Genomic DNA, 17,650 nt, shown 5'->3' with positions numbered 1-17,650 from the left:
TACTGCATCGTTTAAGCAATTTAGGCTAATTACTACCGTTCGATGAATAATTTCGAGATTCTAGAGTCCAAGTGAAAAAAAAATCGTTTCCTTCATCGAAAAACATCATGTAGGAAGGAAGTCGAAAGTTCTTCGAAATATGTAATCCTTTTTTTCAGTTTTTCCACATTGCCGACAGACAAAAAAGCTCGTTAATCATTTCGATTTAAAACAAATGTTATTCAAGTCAAATTTTTGGATCTATAAGTCTAACTTTTACTTAAAATTCAACTGCAAAATGTTAAAACCGAGAAAATGTACCTGGGGCAGAAATTAGTCATATTTGACGGGAAGATTATTAAGATCTGCTACGTAATGCAATTATGCAAACACATAGCAGGTGTCACCTACATGCTTAATGAAAGTGGGTGGATATAATTAATTAAACAGCAAATCCATTCAGCACTTGAACTTCTACACAATTATGGAAAAACACAAACATCATAAATTTATTAATTATGAACACATTATGTATGAATACCTTATCAAATAGTATCAAGATTGAAATATTTATTTTTCAACAAATATGTGCCTCTGCAAGATATCTACAGAAAAATCAAATCATCATCAACTTAAATCTAGCGAGAAAGTGACTGAAAAAGTAGTAACACTTGCTTCCAGGGAGAGTTGTCAAGGTAATTTTCAAACTGTGTTTACAGTTATTAGGCAGTGGACCATATACAAAGTACAGGGCATCACGCACTTAACTCCAAAAAGCGTAGTGACATCCATTGTCAATACAATCTTATTCATTCAGGCGCTAAAAGGAAGTCTCGATTTAGTATAAGGCCGAAGACTATATGGGGAAAAAAGTCGTACTAGCAGCTGTGTTTATAAAGTAGATCTCATAATTGGTACACTGTGTAAGCAGAGCATGGCTAACATTGTTGGATTTTACATTTGATTGCATTTGACGATAAAACCAAATCGTTTTCCAACGAGTGTACGCTCATCTCATCATGTTTGATGGCTTCGATAAAGTTGCATTTGACCTTCGCCATGCTGCGTGTAAACGTACGCACAGTCGACGTAAGTAAAATTCACAGTTTAAAAGTCAGTATACAGCAATTTACATCACCTGAATATAAATTTATAAATTCACAAACACTAGGGCAACATAGGTAAGAATTACAAGACTAACAGTAAAATCCACACGATCGATTTTTCAATTTCCTATTTATAGTTTCGTTAGGAATATTTCCGACTGGTATTTTTTTTTCAAATCCCGTTCATTTTCCCTTGCTTTTTCTTTCTGTTCATTGAAAGAAGTACATGTTCAGTCACGACAGCAATTATAAGAAAAATATATTCTCGTTGAATGCGTATGAATTTTTAAAATTAGTTTAATTTCTAGATTGAATGATTGTGATGTTACTCAATAGTCTTAACAGCGTTATTGAAGCAGAAGAAAACGCAGCACGAAATCGATATCTCGGTGACAATTAGTATTTGTATTGTTCGTACTTAACCTGTTCTATTGATACATTTCCCGTTGATTTTATAAATAATCTATAAATAATCTATGTACGCAAGTCCTTTCTAAATGAAATCCCTACGTCTTTTTTGAGTAACGATATGCATTAACCGCCTTCTCATATTACATTGTTCATTCTTGCACACCACTAAATTCCTTGAATTATTAAATCAACACTGCCAAGTCGTAAGTGATTTTACAACACTCGATTTCCAACACTCGCTTTCCGACAAAGTCCAACGTCAATTTTCTTTGTGAAGTACAATACCGTGATGAAACTGTGTTAATGCTCAGACCAAAATAGAGTGGTCCGAGGTTCAGGATTCGTCTTAATGCTTATTAAACGAGTTTAAATATCGTAATAATAATAATAATGTTTAGTTTTTATATATCGCCGCGCTTTCCCACACTGCTCACTTTATATCCCTTGGCAAGGACCCATTCAATATGTGACGTATCTATGTTCGCTCAAATATAGCACATGTGACACAACCATGATGGTCCAAATATTGTACTTTCCGCGTACAGTCATTACAATATCGTACATTCAATATGTCATGCCTTAATAGTCGTTCAAATACCATATATTCAGTATGTGACTATGTCCATGACCGTAATGCCAACATGCCATACACACATCACATCGCCAATATTGACAGTGACTTTGCGTTGACTTTAAGAGCCAAATCCATGTATTCGTGTTTGCCAATAGGACGGTGTAGGTTATGCCAACATCAGGATAAAGTGGTACTTTGTATGTTTATTACCACAAAGATATGCTCTTTGTAGAAACATTCTCTATTTCAGTTGTGAGGATTAGAGCAAAAAAATCAATGGAAGTAATTTCTTCAGAGAGCAGATTGGAATGATTATATGCCTTATCTATTCAGTTTACAGTACTCTAGTTAATGGTGATTGCACAGTGCCTAATTAGCAGAGAATATTTCTCAGAAGAGTTCGTAGTATGTGACCATTATAGAGTTTCAAATTGTATTTGCACAGTATTTTCGCCTTTTTGGTACTATCCATTTTCAATAATGAATGCATTCTGCCTGTTATAGATTTTATCATCATCAGATATAACAGTGGAGATGTGTTATCATGACTAGGATTTATTGTCTTTTTCCAACTGTGGAAAACACAAATGTATAACTATCTTTTCAGTGCCATGCGATGTTAGGTTTCTATATATAGTGGAAAATGTTTATTAAAGCATTATTTTAAAAAACTTGAAATATTTCATTGTGTATTAAACTACACGGTACATATACAACTGCTGACATCAGACCGTGGACGAACGGAGCATGTGACAAATAGGGAAAGTAAACAACTGAATTGGATTAATAACACTTGGTTCAGCATTGTGTGAACAGCAGAGACCTGTATTACAGACCATGGTATGATGAGAACAGTTTTATGGTCTCTTTACGTTTACATGAAATACCATGGGAACTGGAACTTTGTTGTCAATTAATGTAATCTATTGTGTAATGTGGGCGAAAAACTGTTCTTATCAAATGATGGAATGCAATACAAGTCGATGCTCTGCCGACATGCTGAGCCAAGTGTTAATAATCCATATCAGTTGTTTACTTTCTGTTTGTAACAGGTTCCGTTTGTCCACGGTCTGTTGTCAGCAGATGTGTTGGTAAGGATAACAAGGCGGCAATACATTGCAGGACTATTCACTAGTCAAAATTCTCCTTCATCGTAAACATAATGGAGTTCCAAAATTGCCGCCAGACAGATAAGACGAACGAATGGTTACTCTGTTTATGTAACAGAATGTGTTCCATACAACACGTGCCGGTACTTCAGTGTGTAGCGGAGAGAAAGAGTTGTACAGAACTACATTAGTTTAATAGAGAAATATTTGTTTGCTGGCGGCCTTATCACTAGGAATATTAAAAGCCCACGTTTTGAGACTGAACTATAGAATGCCTCGGGATATAATTATATAGGACCACTCGTCCAAACATATTGCCTCGCTATTTTGTCACCTTTTTCATGTGTTATTTCCTTTGTGTCTACAGTCATTGAATTGGATAATATATCAACCATATTACTGCTAGTCTCCCTCATCGTCTTTAGGTGTATCTTGGTAAACCTGTGACCTTTTTTTTTACCAAATTATATAGTGTCATTTGATTACACTACACTCTTTGAATACATACAGTAGCCTGTGTAAGTCCCGAAGTAATTATTGCCCAAAAGAAAAAGTATCTTTGTTAGAAATTTCGAGATTTTCACTTCACTCCATTTACTAATACGCGAATGATGCTCGAAATATTGATTCCGTTTTTGCCAACCAGTTATACTAAAGTCAAACCTGATGTAAAAGGAACCTATATTTTATTCTAACATATAGCATGTATACACGTCATTTCTGAACTTACGAAAATCCGACTTGAGGTAATATGCACCTTGGGAACCCAAATGTTTAAACTTTTGGTATTACTTTGGTGAGTTTCTTTCATTTACAGCAAAGTAACCAAAACACTTTCAAAAAGCCTAGCATTGCTTTAATAACCGATTCCTAAGTTGGCCACCCATATAGGCAGGGAGACCTGTGAATCTATTTAGATCCTTAGGTTAAAGGTTTATAACAAGAGTTGGTTTCTCACCTCTGCCTCGAGGAAAGAAGGTACACATCAGGATAAATTCACGTTATTTACCAGTTGGCACGTTAGCTCAGCTGGTTAGAGCACTCTGACTAGCGTTTAGGGGACAATTCCTACACGTGTCACTTTTCTTTTCTCATTTATAACAAATTCTAGTATAACTTTGTTACCCAAACCCATTCTCAGTTGAAATCGAGAAAACGAATCTGGGGGTCGTCGCACAAAATTTTGAAATAGAAGTCAAAATGTTATCAAAATAAAGCCATTTTAAAACCAAGTATGGCCACCGAATAATTTAGAATCCAACATGGCCACCAAATATTTTAGAATCCAATATGGCCGCCGAATAATTCGTTAACACCATGAAAAAAGGTTGTTAATTTGCTTGAAAACAAGATGGTAACTCTCAAATAGCTGTTATCACCTCAAACGGATCAGGAAAAGTCCCAAGTTTGGAGATAATTTCTGTTGATTCATATTTGTGTTTAACGTTTACCTCGGTTGCTTAGTTTGCTGTGAACATTTCGGTAAAACCAAACTTAAAAAGAAGCTACTCTTCATAACTGAAACTTGTTCCATTTTGTTTCCAATACCACTATCGTTGTTCGTCTCCATAGGAAGCTTGACGGTCGACTTGCCAAATGTCGTCATGTGTCTGGTCAACCACCCAACCTCCTACGGAGGCTATTAATTTGTTTTTTGCATTGAAAGTGTAGCAAAACGTACCGCTGTGCCAACTGATTTGATTATCTCTAGGCTAGTTTGTATCGGAAGATTTCGATAGTTTTGTGGCCATGCCATTATTGCCATATCAGCGAACGACGATTTTCTTTTTACCGCGCTTTAACAAATTATTGGTTGGTGCTATATTATTCATAGCGTTGACAGAAAGTTAATAAGAATGAAATCGACTGCTAGCCAAAGCAAACATTTTTTTCATTTCTGTTTACACTGCGATGCTTTCAGAATTGTATTTGATGTAGGTTGGAAAGTTTTTTCGCCCTTATTTGTCAATGTCAAATATTTAAATGGTTTCTGTCGTCAGACGACGAACCGCGCTGGACAAAATAACCGACGGTTCTCTAAAGGCGGGAAAACAAAGCCGCCGATAGCGTGACGGTACTTCAGATGTCGTTTCCATCAGAAAGACTACTGTAAATGTTGATTATAGGTTATAAAAATTTAAATTCCTAAAATAATAATCTTACGGCTTTACTGTATTCCACAAACATACTAACAATAACAAGATACAAGAAATCTTAAAAGCTGATTGAAATTGATTTCTACATTTTTATTTGCTCATTTGCATATATTGGGTCAGTTCCGATGATAGTATTTTCATCGCCTTTTTCCGTATTCATAAGTGGTAGAAGTCGAGGGCCCTAGCAGTGGTCCAATATATTGAGTGAGCTCAGATATACTTTTGTTAGAACACACTCCCTTGTCCTTTGGGTATCAAACGAACAGGTTTTAAATGGAGCAGCTGTTTTAATTTAGTTAGCAATTCAAAGAAAACACTTTAAGTTTCACTTTTAATACCTAGATCTGTCTAGACTGTTGATGTATGGTTGTCCTAAGACCACTTTGTTACTCTCGTGGTACTAATAAACAACTAATTTGATTATAGCAATTTCACATAGTTTATAGTTATAGCTAAAGTCAGGTGTAAATTACCCCCATTTGTGTAGTCATCAGTTACTGTAATAAACATTGTCGAAATGTAGTGTTATTATCCACATTATTTCTTTGAACTGATCAATAGTGACTGATATGTACACACAGACTATATTCATGGCTCGAATATAAAACTTTAACGTTTGCGATCATAGAGTAATTTAAATACCCAGGGCAGTGTTTATAGGGAAAAAATGACACAATTTCTGTATGCATTATATCCCTTCTTACTCTACGTCAACGTGAGATAAAAGATCTCTTTGATTTATCCGACCATTAATTCAAGTAAAGCCACATCTAGATTTCTGCAGACCTCCTGATGGCTCTGATTCCCCTTATCTGTAAAACACATCGATTACTATGATTACATATATTTTACGTGTAATCACGCGGTGTCTGTAATCGAAATCTGGTGTATATTATAATCTATGTGTTTTCGTCTTGGTGCTTTCGTCTTCTAATCAGACAGGAACACGAGGTGGAATATGTCACTAATATAAACAAGTATGCATCTTGAATTCGCTCTTATACACAAGTGTTATGTACTTATTTGGTAATATAGAAGACATTATCCACCATGAACAAACGAGATATGTTAATCACATACATTGTCGTCAATGCAACCGAGAATATCGAGAAAATACTGCAAAAAACTATCGCTTTTTAATGAAAGATTTATCACACTATTTTGACGCCTTATCCATATACTATAGTAAGCATATATCTGTAAGACAAGAAAGTAAACACGGGGTCAGTGGACATTTTAGGATCTTTGAATGTTCACGTTGTTTAACCGTTCTTGTGCCACATGCAATTCACGGTATAAACCTAGCTATCGTATTTTGGTATCTTGCAAAGCTATCGCTGTGACCACACGAACCTGTTTCGATTATCACTTTAGTAGAAACATGTTTACTCAAGAACTAGGGTGTTATGCTGCCCGGCCACATTAACAGAGAAATGTCTTTCTCTTGTCACCTCTACCGACGTCAAACCACATAGTAATCGGGCTGCAAACGTAGTTGTGCATGCATACCAAGCGGACACTTAAATTTATGCACCTCCTCATCTTCCCATTTTAATGTCATCAATCGATCGACTCGAAACTCAACGACGCTGCTGTCAGCTACACCCATTATCCTATTATAAGCTGGATCAGACTAATGCACAAAACAGATTAATATCGAAATTACTTATCCGTACCAACACTTTGCCTACGTCGAGCGTGTCATGTATGCTCATTGAAAACGTGTTCGTTCAATGCTAGAAGTGTGGACAATACTTCACAGAACGATGCGGTTTTTTTCCACGAGTCACGAAGACCCTTCAGAAGTGGTAGCAGGTGGTGTTGAATGGAACAGAGCGCATCACTGTTGCCAGTCTCAGAGTAGCGTGATGCAGTTATTTTCGTTTAGGGATTTGTAAAAGTGTGTCAACACACATAAGCCGTTCAGTTTTGAGATCTAAGTTGCTAAACCTAATCTACATTACTAAATCTGCATTATAATGTTCATGACAGAGTCCCTCTATTATCTCTCTGATTAATGGTGTACTTGCAGCAAAATGTATTATTATCTATTAATCACACCGTATCAGTATCCAATTATATTATTTGCACCCAAACTGATAGTTTGTACTGTTTACACACGAATATCAAGTCAGTGTACTCACTTTCAAGAATATGCACATGATATCATTTGAGACCTGGGTGTGATTAGCTTCCATTTTAGGTGACGAAAATTAGCTGTGTAAATGCCTGTTTTATCCAACGATGCGAAAATGTGAATGTCTGGCCACAAGTACGTCAACATCATAAATAAATATCAATCATAAAAATAGACAGCAGAACAGAACACAATCAAAAGGCAAAACTTTCCCTGATATTAGTTTTATTTTAATAATATCACTGCTGCCTAGTTTACGTGTCTACCATCAGATAAATATTAAAGGGCGGGGATTCAATTTTGGGTTCGCGCATTATTGTTATGTTATCAGTGGAGCCATAAAGATTACATAGGATGATCTCTAGGATCATTCACTTGTTCTGGGTCAAAATTTTCTGTGTTCTGTTTTAACACCTAATTCCTTATAATCCTCATATTTACCTTTAAGTGAACAGAGTGTGCTCAGTCCATTAACCTGCCTACTGCGTCATACTAACCATTACGTCATATATATTCAGATCAATAGTGTGTGTGTGTGTGTGTGTGTGTGCAAACCCAGTTATTAGATAGGAGACAATGGGAGAAGCGACATCTAATAGTCTCATGTGTGCCAGTTTTTACATCAACTCTGTTTTATTGTAACTGGCTTCATAAACGACGATCTCTAATATGTATTACTACCCTGTATACGATATATTAATGCTACCTTCGTGTTACCTACGCATACCACTTTTAGAACTTACTTTTACAAAAATAGTGTATTAGGCAAACAAATAGACAAACAAACAAACAATACAAACAAACAAACAAACACACACACACACACACACACACACAACAAAAACAAACTAACAAATCAGCAAGATACTATATCGAAATCTTGATGTGAGTGCTTGAATGTATTAATACAGAGTTGGAAGAAAGAGTATTGTTGTCGTTTACGTTGTTGTTGTTATTGTCTGTGGTGGTGGTACTGGTGCTGTAATGGTGCTGGTGGTTGTGATGAGGATGGTGATGTTATGATAATGGCGGTGGTATGTGTTGAAAGAGTACTTCTATGAGATTACCTCCAATTGTACATTCTAGTTTATGCTGTTATTAGTTTTATATCGTATCACGCTTTCTACCACTTAAGGACCTTTCCTGTAATTCGGTCATTTTTTCAATAATTATCAGTTGAAGCAATCAATCCGCCGTGTTCAATAGTTTGGTCCGAACATAGTAAAAAGTTGTCTTACTCAGATATCATGAGCTCAGATATTAATTCAAAACATTATTAAGGAGAGGGACAGATATTATATAACCTCATTATGATTATTTTTGGAAATCGGGTGTAATCGCCCTTTATGTATCACTGAGCATTCAATCTTAAGAACAAACATCATGCATCGTGTCTGTCAGGGGTTGAAAAGAAAAATACTTTAATTTCCTTGCCTCGATGAATTATAGTTGTTAATATATTGGGAGATTAAGTAATTCTATTTGCTTTATTCTCCCGATGAGATGAATAATTGGCATGTCTTATCAGAAAATGACCTCGGGCTGTCATCTCTTAGGAATCTTTAAACAAATTGATGCGTTATAACATATTGTGTTTCCTTAAACCTATGTAATAGCATTTTCGATTGTTGATTTGAACCACCTGCTGCGAACTATAATCTTTCAGTTTAAGAAATTTGAAAAATCGATTCTGTCAGTGTTTAACTCCAGACTAGATTTTGAACGTTGAAGCTATTCAGATTATTTTTTCAATTAAATAACAGCCTTATTCCATCTAAAATCCATTTGCGCTATGTCAGGAATACAATCATACAGGGACATCAGGAACAATATACTGTTGTTATTATATATTCAACCTAACCTTGACCTTTATATTGAAATTTCTATTTCTTAAAAATTTGCAGTTGTATATTAAGTACCCTTTAAAAAAAAATAAGACTAAACTTTCTCATAAATCCATCATGCATTGTTGTTACTGTGGCACATGTTACGGTAAGTTTGCTCATAACCATGAACTCTGCAACCGTTTAAGAAAGCATCATTTTTCGAACTCTTCTCGCTTTTTTGTGGAGATATTAATTCTTCATTCGGGTGTTTATGAATATTGATATTGGTGAATAAGTGAAACAGACTTAGTTAATTTCATAGAGAGTAATTTGAAAGGACAACACACACGCATACATACATACATACATACATACATACATACATACATACATACATAGTAGATAGATAGATAGATAGATAGATAGATAGATAGATAGATAGATAGATAGATAGATAGATAGATAGATAGACAGATACATACATACATACATACATACATACATACATACATACATACACACACACATACATACATACATACATACATACATACATACATACATACATACATACATACATACATACATACATACCAATCTGAATAAATCAGATATGTTTTTTAATGTCAAATGTGATTTCAAGCGTCATTCGTATGAAAAATGTAATGTTGACGTGATCCTCTTATGAAAGACGTCAAACTAGATATCCTAGGAATATTGCAATACGATCGTGATATGTCCTTATCTTTGACGATTGGAAAGGAGCTTTATAAAGTATACAGTAAAACATATACATTCCATAAAGGGAAGATTAGTATACTACAGCACAGTACATTTTCATACAGCTACCTTAATTGAAATAAGGTGTTACAATGAAATTGTTGTTAAAGTGATCATGACAAATTAAATGAAACTCCACACTTGTTTCATTATTACGTTGTCACAAACATAAATGAGTATTTCTTTGTGCGTGAATACAATTTCCGTTTCTTTGTAACAAACCGTGTGATGTTTTATCATAAACAATCTCCAAGTGTGAATGACATACTGAAACTCCGTATATTTATTCTATTTTAATTTTTCTATTATAGTGCGACCCTGGAGTTGGTGCCGACGTACTTTTTGATCAACTGTATAGGAAACCAGTTATGGTGATGCTGCTTGGCGCGGCATGCTCTGAAGTATCCAAACATATTGCACAGATCGTACCGTATTGGAACTTAGTCATGGTAGGGAGTAAACTTTAGGTTACGTACCTTATATACAGCAGAATACCATAAAACATATTGTAGAGTGTAGGGGGATATGTAGAAAATGAGGGAAATAGGCGAAATAAATGATAACTCTAGTGGTAATTTAGCTCAGAGAAAATAATGAGAAGGATTTATGTATACCCTTTTACAACGTTATTAAAATTAATCTTTTGAAATAAAATGTATTAAGTAGAATTCATTCGAGATTATAAGGAGGCTTTTGTATTTATTGCTTAGCTAAATCACTTGGTCATTTACCTTGATGTTAGAGTAGAAGAAGCATGGGTACTCAATATTAACTCATGAGAGAAAATTATTTCAAAAGAGAACCGAAAATAATGAAAATGAACAAATGTATAATACCAATGAGTATTTATAAATTATTGATGCAATCATTCTAAACATTCTTTTCCAGATGTCGTATGCCTCTACGTCAGTAGCCCTTACTAATGAAGAACTATATCCAACTTTCTATCGCACTGTGGCTCCAGATTCGGCCCATAATGCAGCAAGGACAGCATTCTTACGTCACTTCCGTTGGAAAAAAGTCGCCGTACTATTTCAAGATGAAGAACTCTTCTCTTTGGTGAGTGTCACGTAGTTGTCCACATTTGACGTTCTCTTCCCGGATTGTATCAAGTCTTAAAAGCGACATAGTCGTCATTTTAAAAAGAACGTTTCTTGATAAATTACTCAGAAATTAGCAGCTTTAAACAATAGCTGAGAAGGGGACATTATTTATAACACAAATTCCTTCTCCAAAACCTATCAGTCCCTTCTTGAAACAATGTATCCAATGCAAGAATCAAACAAATATAAATATATATGAGATAATAGTGGTAAATCTTTGAATCCTGGCGGTTGTTACAATTTTCATATCAATGGGGCCCAGAAACACAAAACACTGGAAGTATTACGAATTCCGTACATGTAGTAATGGTTCTAGACTCGTTGCCCCCTGGTCATTTTGCCCCCCCCCCCCGGCCTTTTGCCCCCTCACCCATTACATTTCAACATAGTCCAAATCTTGGATTGATCATGAATGTACATTAGAATTACAAATACATCCATAGATTGCTCTCGCAGACATACTAACGGTTGCAATCGGAATCATGTATAATTCTTTGTTGTTACTGAATCTAGTACTGTTATGTTGTCGAACTTCAAAGATTATTCGTGAGGTGGTGGTGAACAAATTAGGTGAAATTGTCGCAAAAAGGTGTCGTCATTTTTATTCCGAGAGTTGACACTTATTATATGGCAGTTAGTATTGCTAAGAGAAGCCATTACATTATGTATATTTTATACTTGTAATTGTTTTCAAACAGTTGTTGTAATTTTGCCGACATATCGCCTTTCATGCCGATACAACCCTCTATTCTCGTCAAACGATCCGAAACCAATTAGATAGAACGCCGCACCGAAAACGGCAGTTCCTTTAACCAAGGGACAATGTGCAAACTCATTTTGTTATCCTTTTTGTTTGTGAACACCTCACATCCTTCAGGTAATGACACTCTCAATACACACTGTAGTCGTTTTTACAATTTGTGGTAACGAGTCATTTGTAATGCGCAATAAATCTGACATTTGTATATATTTTTCAAAACGTATTTCGTCCTTTATTATGCGGTAGCATTTATTATTTATGCAAGATTCAAAAAATATGTAGTGAGATAATTGAGAAATTGTATCGAGTAAAACTAAAAGGGGCCGAGGGCAAAACGCCGAGGGGCATCGGGCTTGGGGTAAAAGGACGGGCAACGGGCCTGCTTTCATAGTAACACCTACTGAGATGCTACTATTCGATAGAACTTAGGGAATGTTCTGCGCTCATTTGCATACGCACGGGCGGAAATCTCTCTTGATGTTTGAACGCCATCATGACCATAACGCCAAGTCTCTAGGCTAGCCAACACTCCTGTTTTCAGTACATGCACATTGAACTTGAATTTGTATTCGTACAATGTCACGAAGAGGAATTATTATGATCTAAGGAGATGGCAGTCGTCGAAAACCAAACGAAATGCACATGTGCACAGATATATGCGCAGATACACGCAGACAGTAAATGTGGTTATTTGACGTATGCCAGCTCAGACGACTATATACATTCTGAGACATCAGTGTAAGAAAAATAAATTATAATTCGAGAATTTCCAGAAAATTAGATTATCAATAAATCATATAAGTTTAAAATGTTTTACGACAAGCTAGAAACGTTATAGCCCTCGGACTGAAAGGAAGTAATTAAAATTGAATTATACAGAATTAAATATAATTTCACTACTTCACTGCATTTAATAAATGGCAGCTTCTTTGTACTTAATCCGAAATTATCATGATTTACAATAATTCCTCCCGTCTGGCACTTTATGAGTTTAAAGAGAGTTCGCCATGGCCGGTATTTTGTAAGTCATTGGCCGTAGGTTGGAGACTTAAGCTTACGACACTCCCAAAGACAGGCAGTTTTTTTCGTTGATCTTTAGCCAGTAAAACCCATTCCCACACTTTGAAGATTTTGAAGATGATGTAGACCTGTAAATATATCGTTTTCGCAATTTTACACTTTTAGTGTATAAAGTGTAGACACGTTTAGCTGGGAAAGGAGAGTTTATTGTCATAGAACATAATTTGACATGACAAAATGACACCTGCTCACATGCATTCCCCATTGCATGGTTTTCCGTAATATTAATCAACAAATTTAAATGTTATAGTAAGGTAATAGAATGCACCTCGGATATATATAAAAAATAGCACACTTATGCTGTTACCTTTTTTTGATAGGAAACTTGCACCTATTCTCAGTTTGAAGAAAAAAAATCAAGGCCACCATACCATTTAATAAAAATATATCCAGGTCAAAATGATCTCGGAATCAAGCGGTGTTAGAAACTAATATGGTTGCCGAATTCTATACTGTGTTAACTGTTTTGGAAAATGAAAGATTTGTTGATTTCGTTGAAAGCAAGGAGAAGCTTTATTTATTTAAAAAAGGCCCAGGAACAAACTTTCGTATGGTAAATTTTAGACTTCAATTTTGTAAACTTTGAGTTTCTGCCGTAGTCCCAATCGAGGCGTAGTCTACCTCATTGAAAGGATACACATTGTCTCTGGGTTTCATTATGTGATTCTCTTCATTTAATGTGATTTCGCTTTTTATCTAGGCTACCAGTAGTATGATGGATTACTTTGAGAACTATTCCAACATTAGCATAATAACAGCTGAAGGATTCGTCGACAATCCAGTTTCACAAATCCAGAAACTAAAGGTTGGTATAAGTGTATTCCTTTAGTATGGTAACATCATACCCGTTTCTCAAAACACGATTTATACTTTAGCCAAGATTATTTTACCTTTACACCACGGATAGCACGATTTTTCGGCCAAAGGTATTCCATTATAATCGAAAGACCTGTGCAGTCATCCGATTGACGAACACGCGTCATTTGGTCCCACGCTACGAAAAACCTAGCTAGTAGTTGAGGGAAGCGTATTAATATACATCATGCTAGGGATGTTCTACTACTACGAGTTGGGTATTTGGAGAAATTCCTTTTTCATCAGCAACTTCAGTTCCAACTGTGCACTGAAAAACTGTCATCTGTTGCATCATCAAAAATATTATAATCTAATCTAATCTAATCTAATCTAATCTAATCTTATCTATGACTCTTATTTAGTGCATTCCATAAAAAATATCTCAATGCGCTTTACAAGTTTCAACAACTATGCTACAACAACCAAGTGACATTCCATATTCTACATCGAGGCAGTGTCTTTAAGTTGTTTTTTATATTACTATTTGTGACGTAGATATTCAATAAGAGCCAAGAGATTGTATATCAGACTTGATTTGATAGAACACCTATGTGTAGAAAGTGATCGGAAACCACAAAGTTACTTTTAATGAAATCCCCAATTTCATAGCTATTTAAAGTCCTCTTGCCGTTTGAAATCAAATCAAGTGCTCCGTGAGGACTCTCTTATAGGTCAAACGTTCAAAAACACACTCTGTCAGTTCAAATTACTGACAAGTGGTTATCATTAACACGTGACAATGTCATCACTCTGAGAACAAGAATAGCACTATGTCGAGGAGTACAATGTGATTAACTTGATACATATAATTCAACCTAACTTGTACTTTTAAGGACACTCGAGACAGCCAGATCTGCTTTTGTCAATTCCTTGACAGTGCTTAAGCATGCAATTCAATCGAAATTCAATGCAATTCGTGGTCGTTGTAATGCAGTGACGTGGTTAATTTTTTTTCCAATAACCAGTTAATAAACCATAACGAGATTACAAATTCTTAAGTGCTGATTACTTCACTGTGATTGCAAATTAAGTGCTGAGTGTTTGTATTTTAATCAGCAACGCACTGTCAATCTTTAAGCCCAGATTACATTCTAATTGCTCGTGAAATGTGTCAAACAAGATGACGGCTGCTATTTCTACTTTGTGACACTGCATCATTACTTAGACTCTATTATTCAATTCGATGGAATGTCACGTGAATTCGCAAAAGGATAAGACGTGATAATTTTATTCTGTACAATAGCAATACTTAGATCCCATAATTCAATTTCGATGGAATGTTAATGTTTTATATAAAAAAAACATATCTTTTTTTTCCGCGAATATAATTTCATGAACATATAGTGTGTGATAGGTCCTTAGCAGTGAATGTCAAGCATAGAAATGTGGACACTGTCAATATATCTTGGGATACAAATATTCTTTTATATCCATGTTTGTAAGAATTGATATGTAGCTCTTTATACATTTCACCGATAAACATTGCACCTTGTTTATTTAAACAGTACCTAAAATAATTATGTAACAAAAGAGATCGATGTGTTATTTACTACTGGTCACTATCTCACGTCGACCTCTAATGTTAATGTTAATTCTCTAAACAGATCTCATTCTCTCCACAAACTCTTACCACTTTTACATCAGGTACCAAGATCCTCGAACTTTAGGGGAATAACTCATACGACACACAATGTTCATGGTTAACTTTGGACCATTTTAGAAGTAGCCACGGAGCAGATGGAAGCTTCTTGTCTAGGCCTAGCTTTCTCCCTTCAGCTTGCTCTTTTGAATCCATAATTTTATTTTAACTTTAAATTCTCATAATCACAATGCTCAAATGATGGGATGATAAAATCATCAGCAACATAAATGAACAAACTGAAGAGTGTTGTTGCCTTAATTCAATGCAAACAATATTGAATTATGCCTGTAATTAGTCATTAGTTGACACTGTTGATCTCTTTAATGAAATTTAATGTTGTCATCTCAGAAGCATACTATTCGCGAAATGCAAACATTGTTCTAAGTATTGATTTGGGACAGCTGAGAGTTCATACTAACCTCGCATCACACATCAAAACGTTTCTAAAATCTAAAAGTGAAGTTACGAATATATAATAAGAGAGCTAGAGCGAAGGTGAAACTAAGATTCATTGTTTTTACAGTAGATATGTTACTAGAGGGCACTATTTAGAGAGCTTACTTTCACCAATGCCAAGCAGTCTACACACTGAGGTTCTCCTAAAGGCAGTCATACTAGTATTCAAAAACCAAAGAAGGGCACCCTCTAGGGTCGACTCGACTCGCGATGATGGCTGATACTTGTAGTGCTAAATCGTTATGCCACGTTTAAATGGATGAATGACAGTCCCACGTGGCATACTCGGGGTAGTTGCAAGAGCGCTTGCAGTGTCCTCTGCGGTTGTACTTTCAAGACCGTAGTGGGTGAAAGTGCAGCAGAAAACACTACAAGTATAAATACCACAAATATGCTCGGGCACTGGTGCAAGTAATCACTGTTACATATATAATATGTAATATATCATACCATACTCAAGCCAAGTTATTGTCTTGGAACATGACATATGGAGTATATACCTGGTCGTTACGTCACGACAATCCATGTCTACGTCACTGGTTTTGTGGTGCTCAAAATACGAGTCAATTTTAACGTTCTAAATCCCCATTATTTTTCCCGATTTTTCTTACATTATACTTGAGGAGGTCTAATTAGGTATATTATTTCACAATATTTTTTCTTCATTCAGTCAGAAAATCGAGTCGTGATCGAAGGGTTTGTCACTGCTCGTCTGGCGACTTGTAGTGACAAGGCCGCCTTAGGTCACTCGTATTTTCCCCAGCTTAACTAAGAAAAATATTGGGGAATAATGTATAAATATCTAGTCTTCGCTATTTGCAATTGCTGTCACCATCCACAATTATTCTCATAAATCAAAAAGCATCGATTTAATTAAAAATGGAATTTAATCATCCGATAGATAATTTATAAGCTTCGATTTAATTAAAAAGATAAGAATAAATCAAATTATCAGGTGTTCCATCCAGCATTTATTTTAAGGAATTAAAAAGTGTTGATTTAATTATTAAATGCAATCTAATTAATTATAGGTTATTACACCCACATTTCGTTCTTATGAATTCAAATGTGTCGGTTTAATTAAAAGTGCGATTTTGATGAAACTGGAGACAACTGCAATAATTAGAATTTTCAAATCATGTTATTGCAATGTAGACCGCCCCATACGTCGTGTCTTGCGGGCCTAAGTCATCAGTGCAGCCTCATAGGGTGGCAAAACCATACCACTGACGACAAGAATATTGCTACAACTGACAACAGTAGACAGGCTTTATGATTTTTCATACACGGTCTTGCATTTTTCGTAAGATGTCAATAAATCTACATACTTTTTTGTCGAACTCTTTTAAAACAATAAGTATGATAATGTGTGTAGCCATTATCCGTCACACTATGTAATAAATATTTCAGAAAACCCTCTCAAAGTGTTTTACCAGCAATCCTTTTTCCTTATGTTTTGCCATTGTAGTCTGGAATCACTAACGCTATGAAATTGTGAATTTGATATTGTAGGAAGATGATGCCAGGATTATAATAGGCAGTTTTAAAGAAAAGGAAGCAAGGCAAGTCTTCTGTCAGGTACGTGATATCAGTCAACACCTTTGAATTGTGTTTTCGTAATGCTATACCGTGTCCACACAAATCGTTTATTAGATCTTTCCTAAACTCATTAAATG

At 35.4% G+C, this 17,650-nt stretch overlaps 1 protein-coding gene across 1 annotated transcript in view; it reads left to right on the top strand.

Moving 5' to 3' along the window:
* The window catches only part of LOC144439205 (gamma-aminobutyric acid type B receptor subunit 1-like), a 33,310-nt gene that overhangs the window by 6,742 nt on the left and 8,918 nt on the right, over positions 1-17,650 (top strand). The window contains exons 2-5 of the mRNA XM_078128476.1: positions 10,390-10,527; positions 10,967-11,137; positions 13,722-13,826; positions 17,487-17,552. Of these exons, the coding sequence (XP_077984602.1) occupies positions 10,390-10,527; positions 10,967-11,137; positions 13,722-13,826; positions 17,487-17,552 (480 nt within the window). The remainder of the gene's footprint in view (positions 1-10,389; positions 10,528-10,966; positions 11,138-13,721; positions 13,827-17,486; positions 17,553-17,650) is intronic.

The sequence above is a fragment of the Glandiceps talaboti genome, chromosome 8, assembly GCF_964340395.1.
Source record: "Glandiceps talaboti chromosome 8, keGlaTala1.1, whole genome shotgun sequence".
In the NCBI taxonomy this organism is placed as follows: Eukaryota; Metazoa; Hemichordata; class Enteropneusta; family Spengelidae; genus Glandiceps; species Glandiceps talaboti.
The sequence above is the reverse complement of the archived record's forward strand: the minus strand, read 5'-3'. Positions and strand labels throughout refer to the sequence as shown.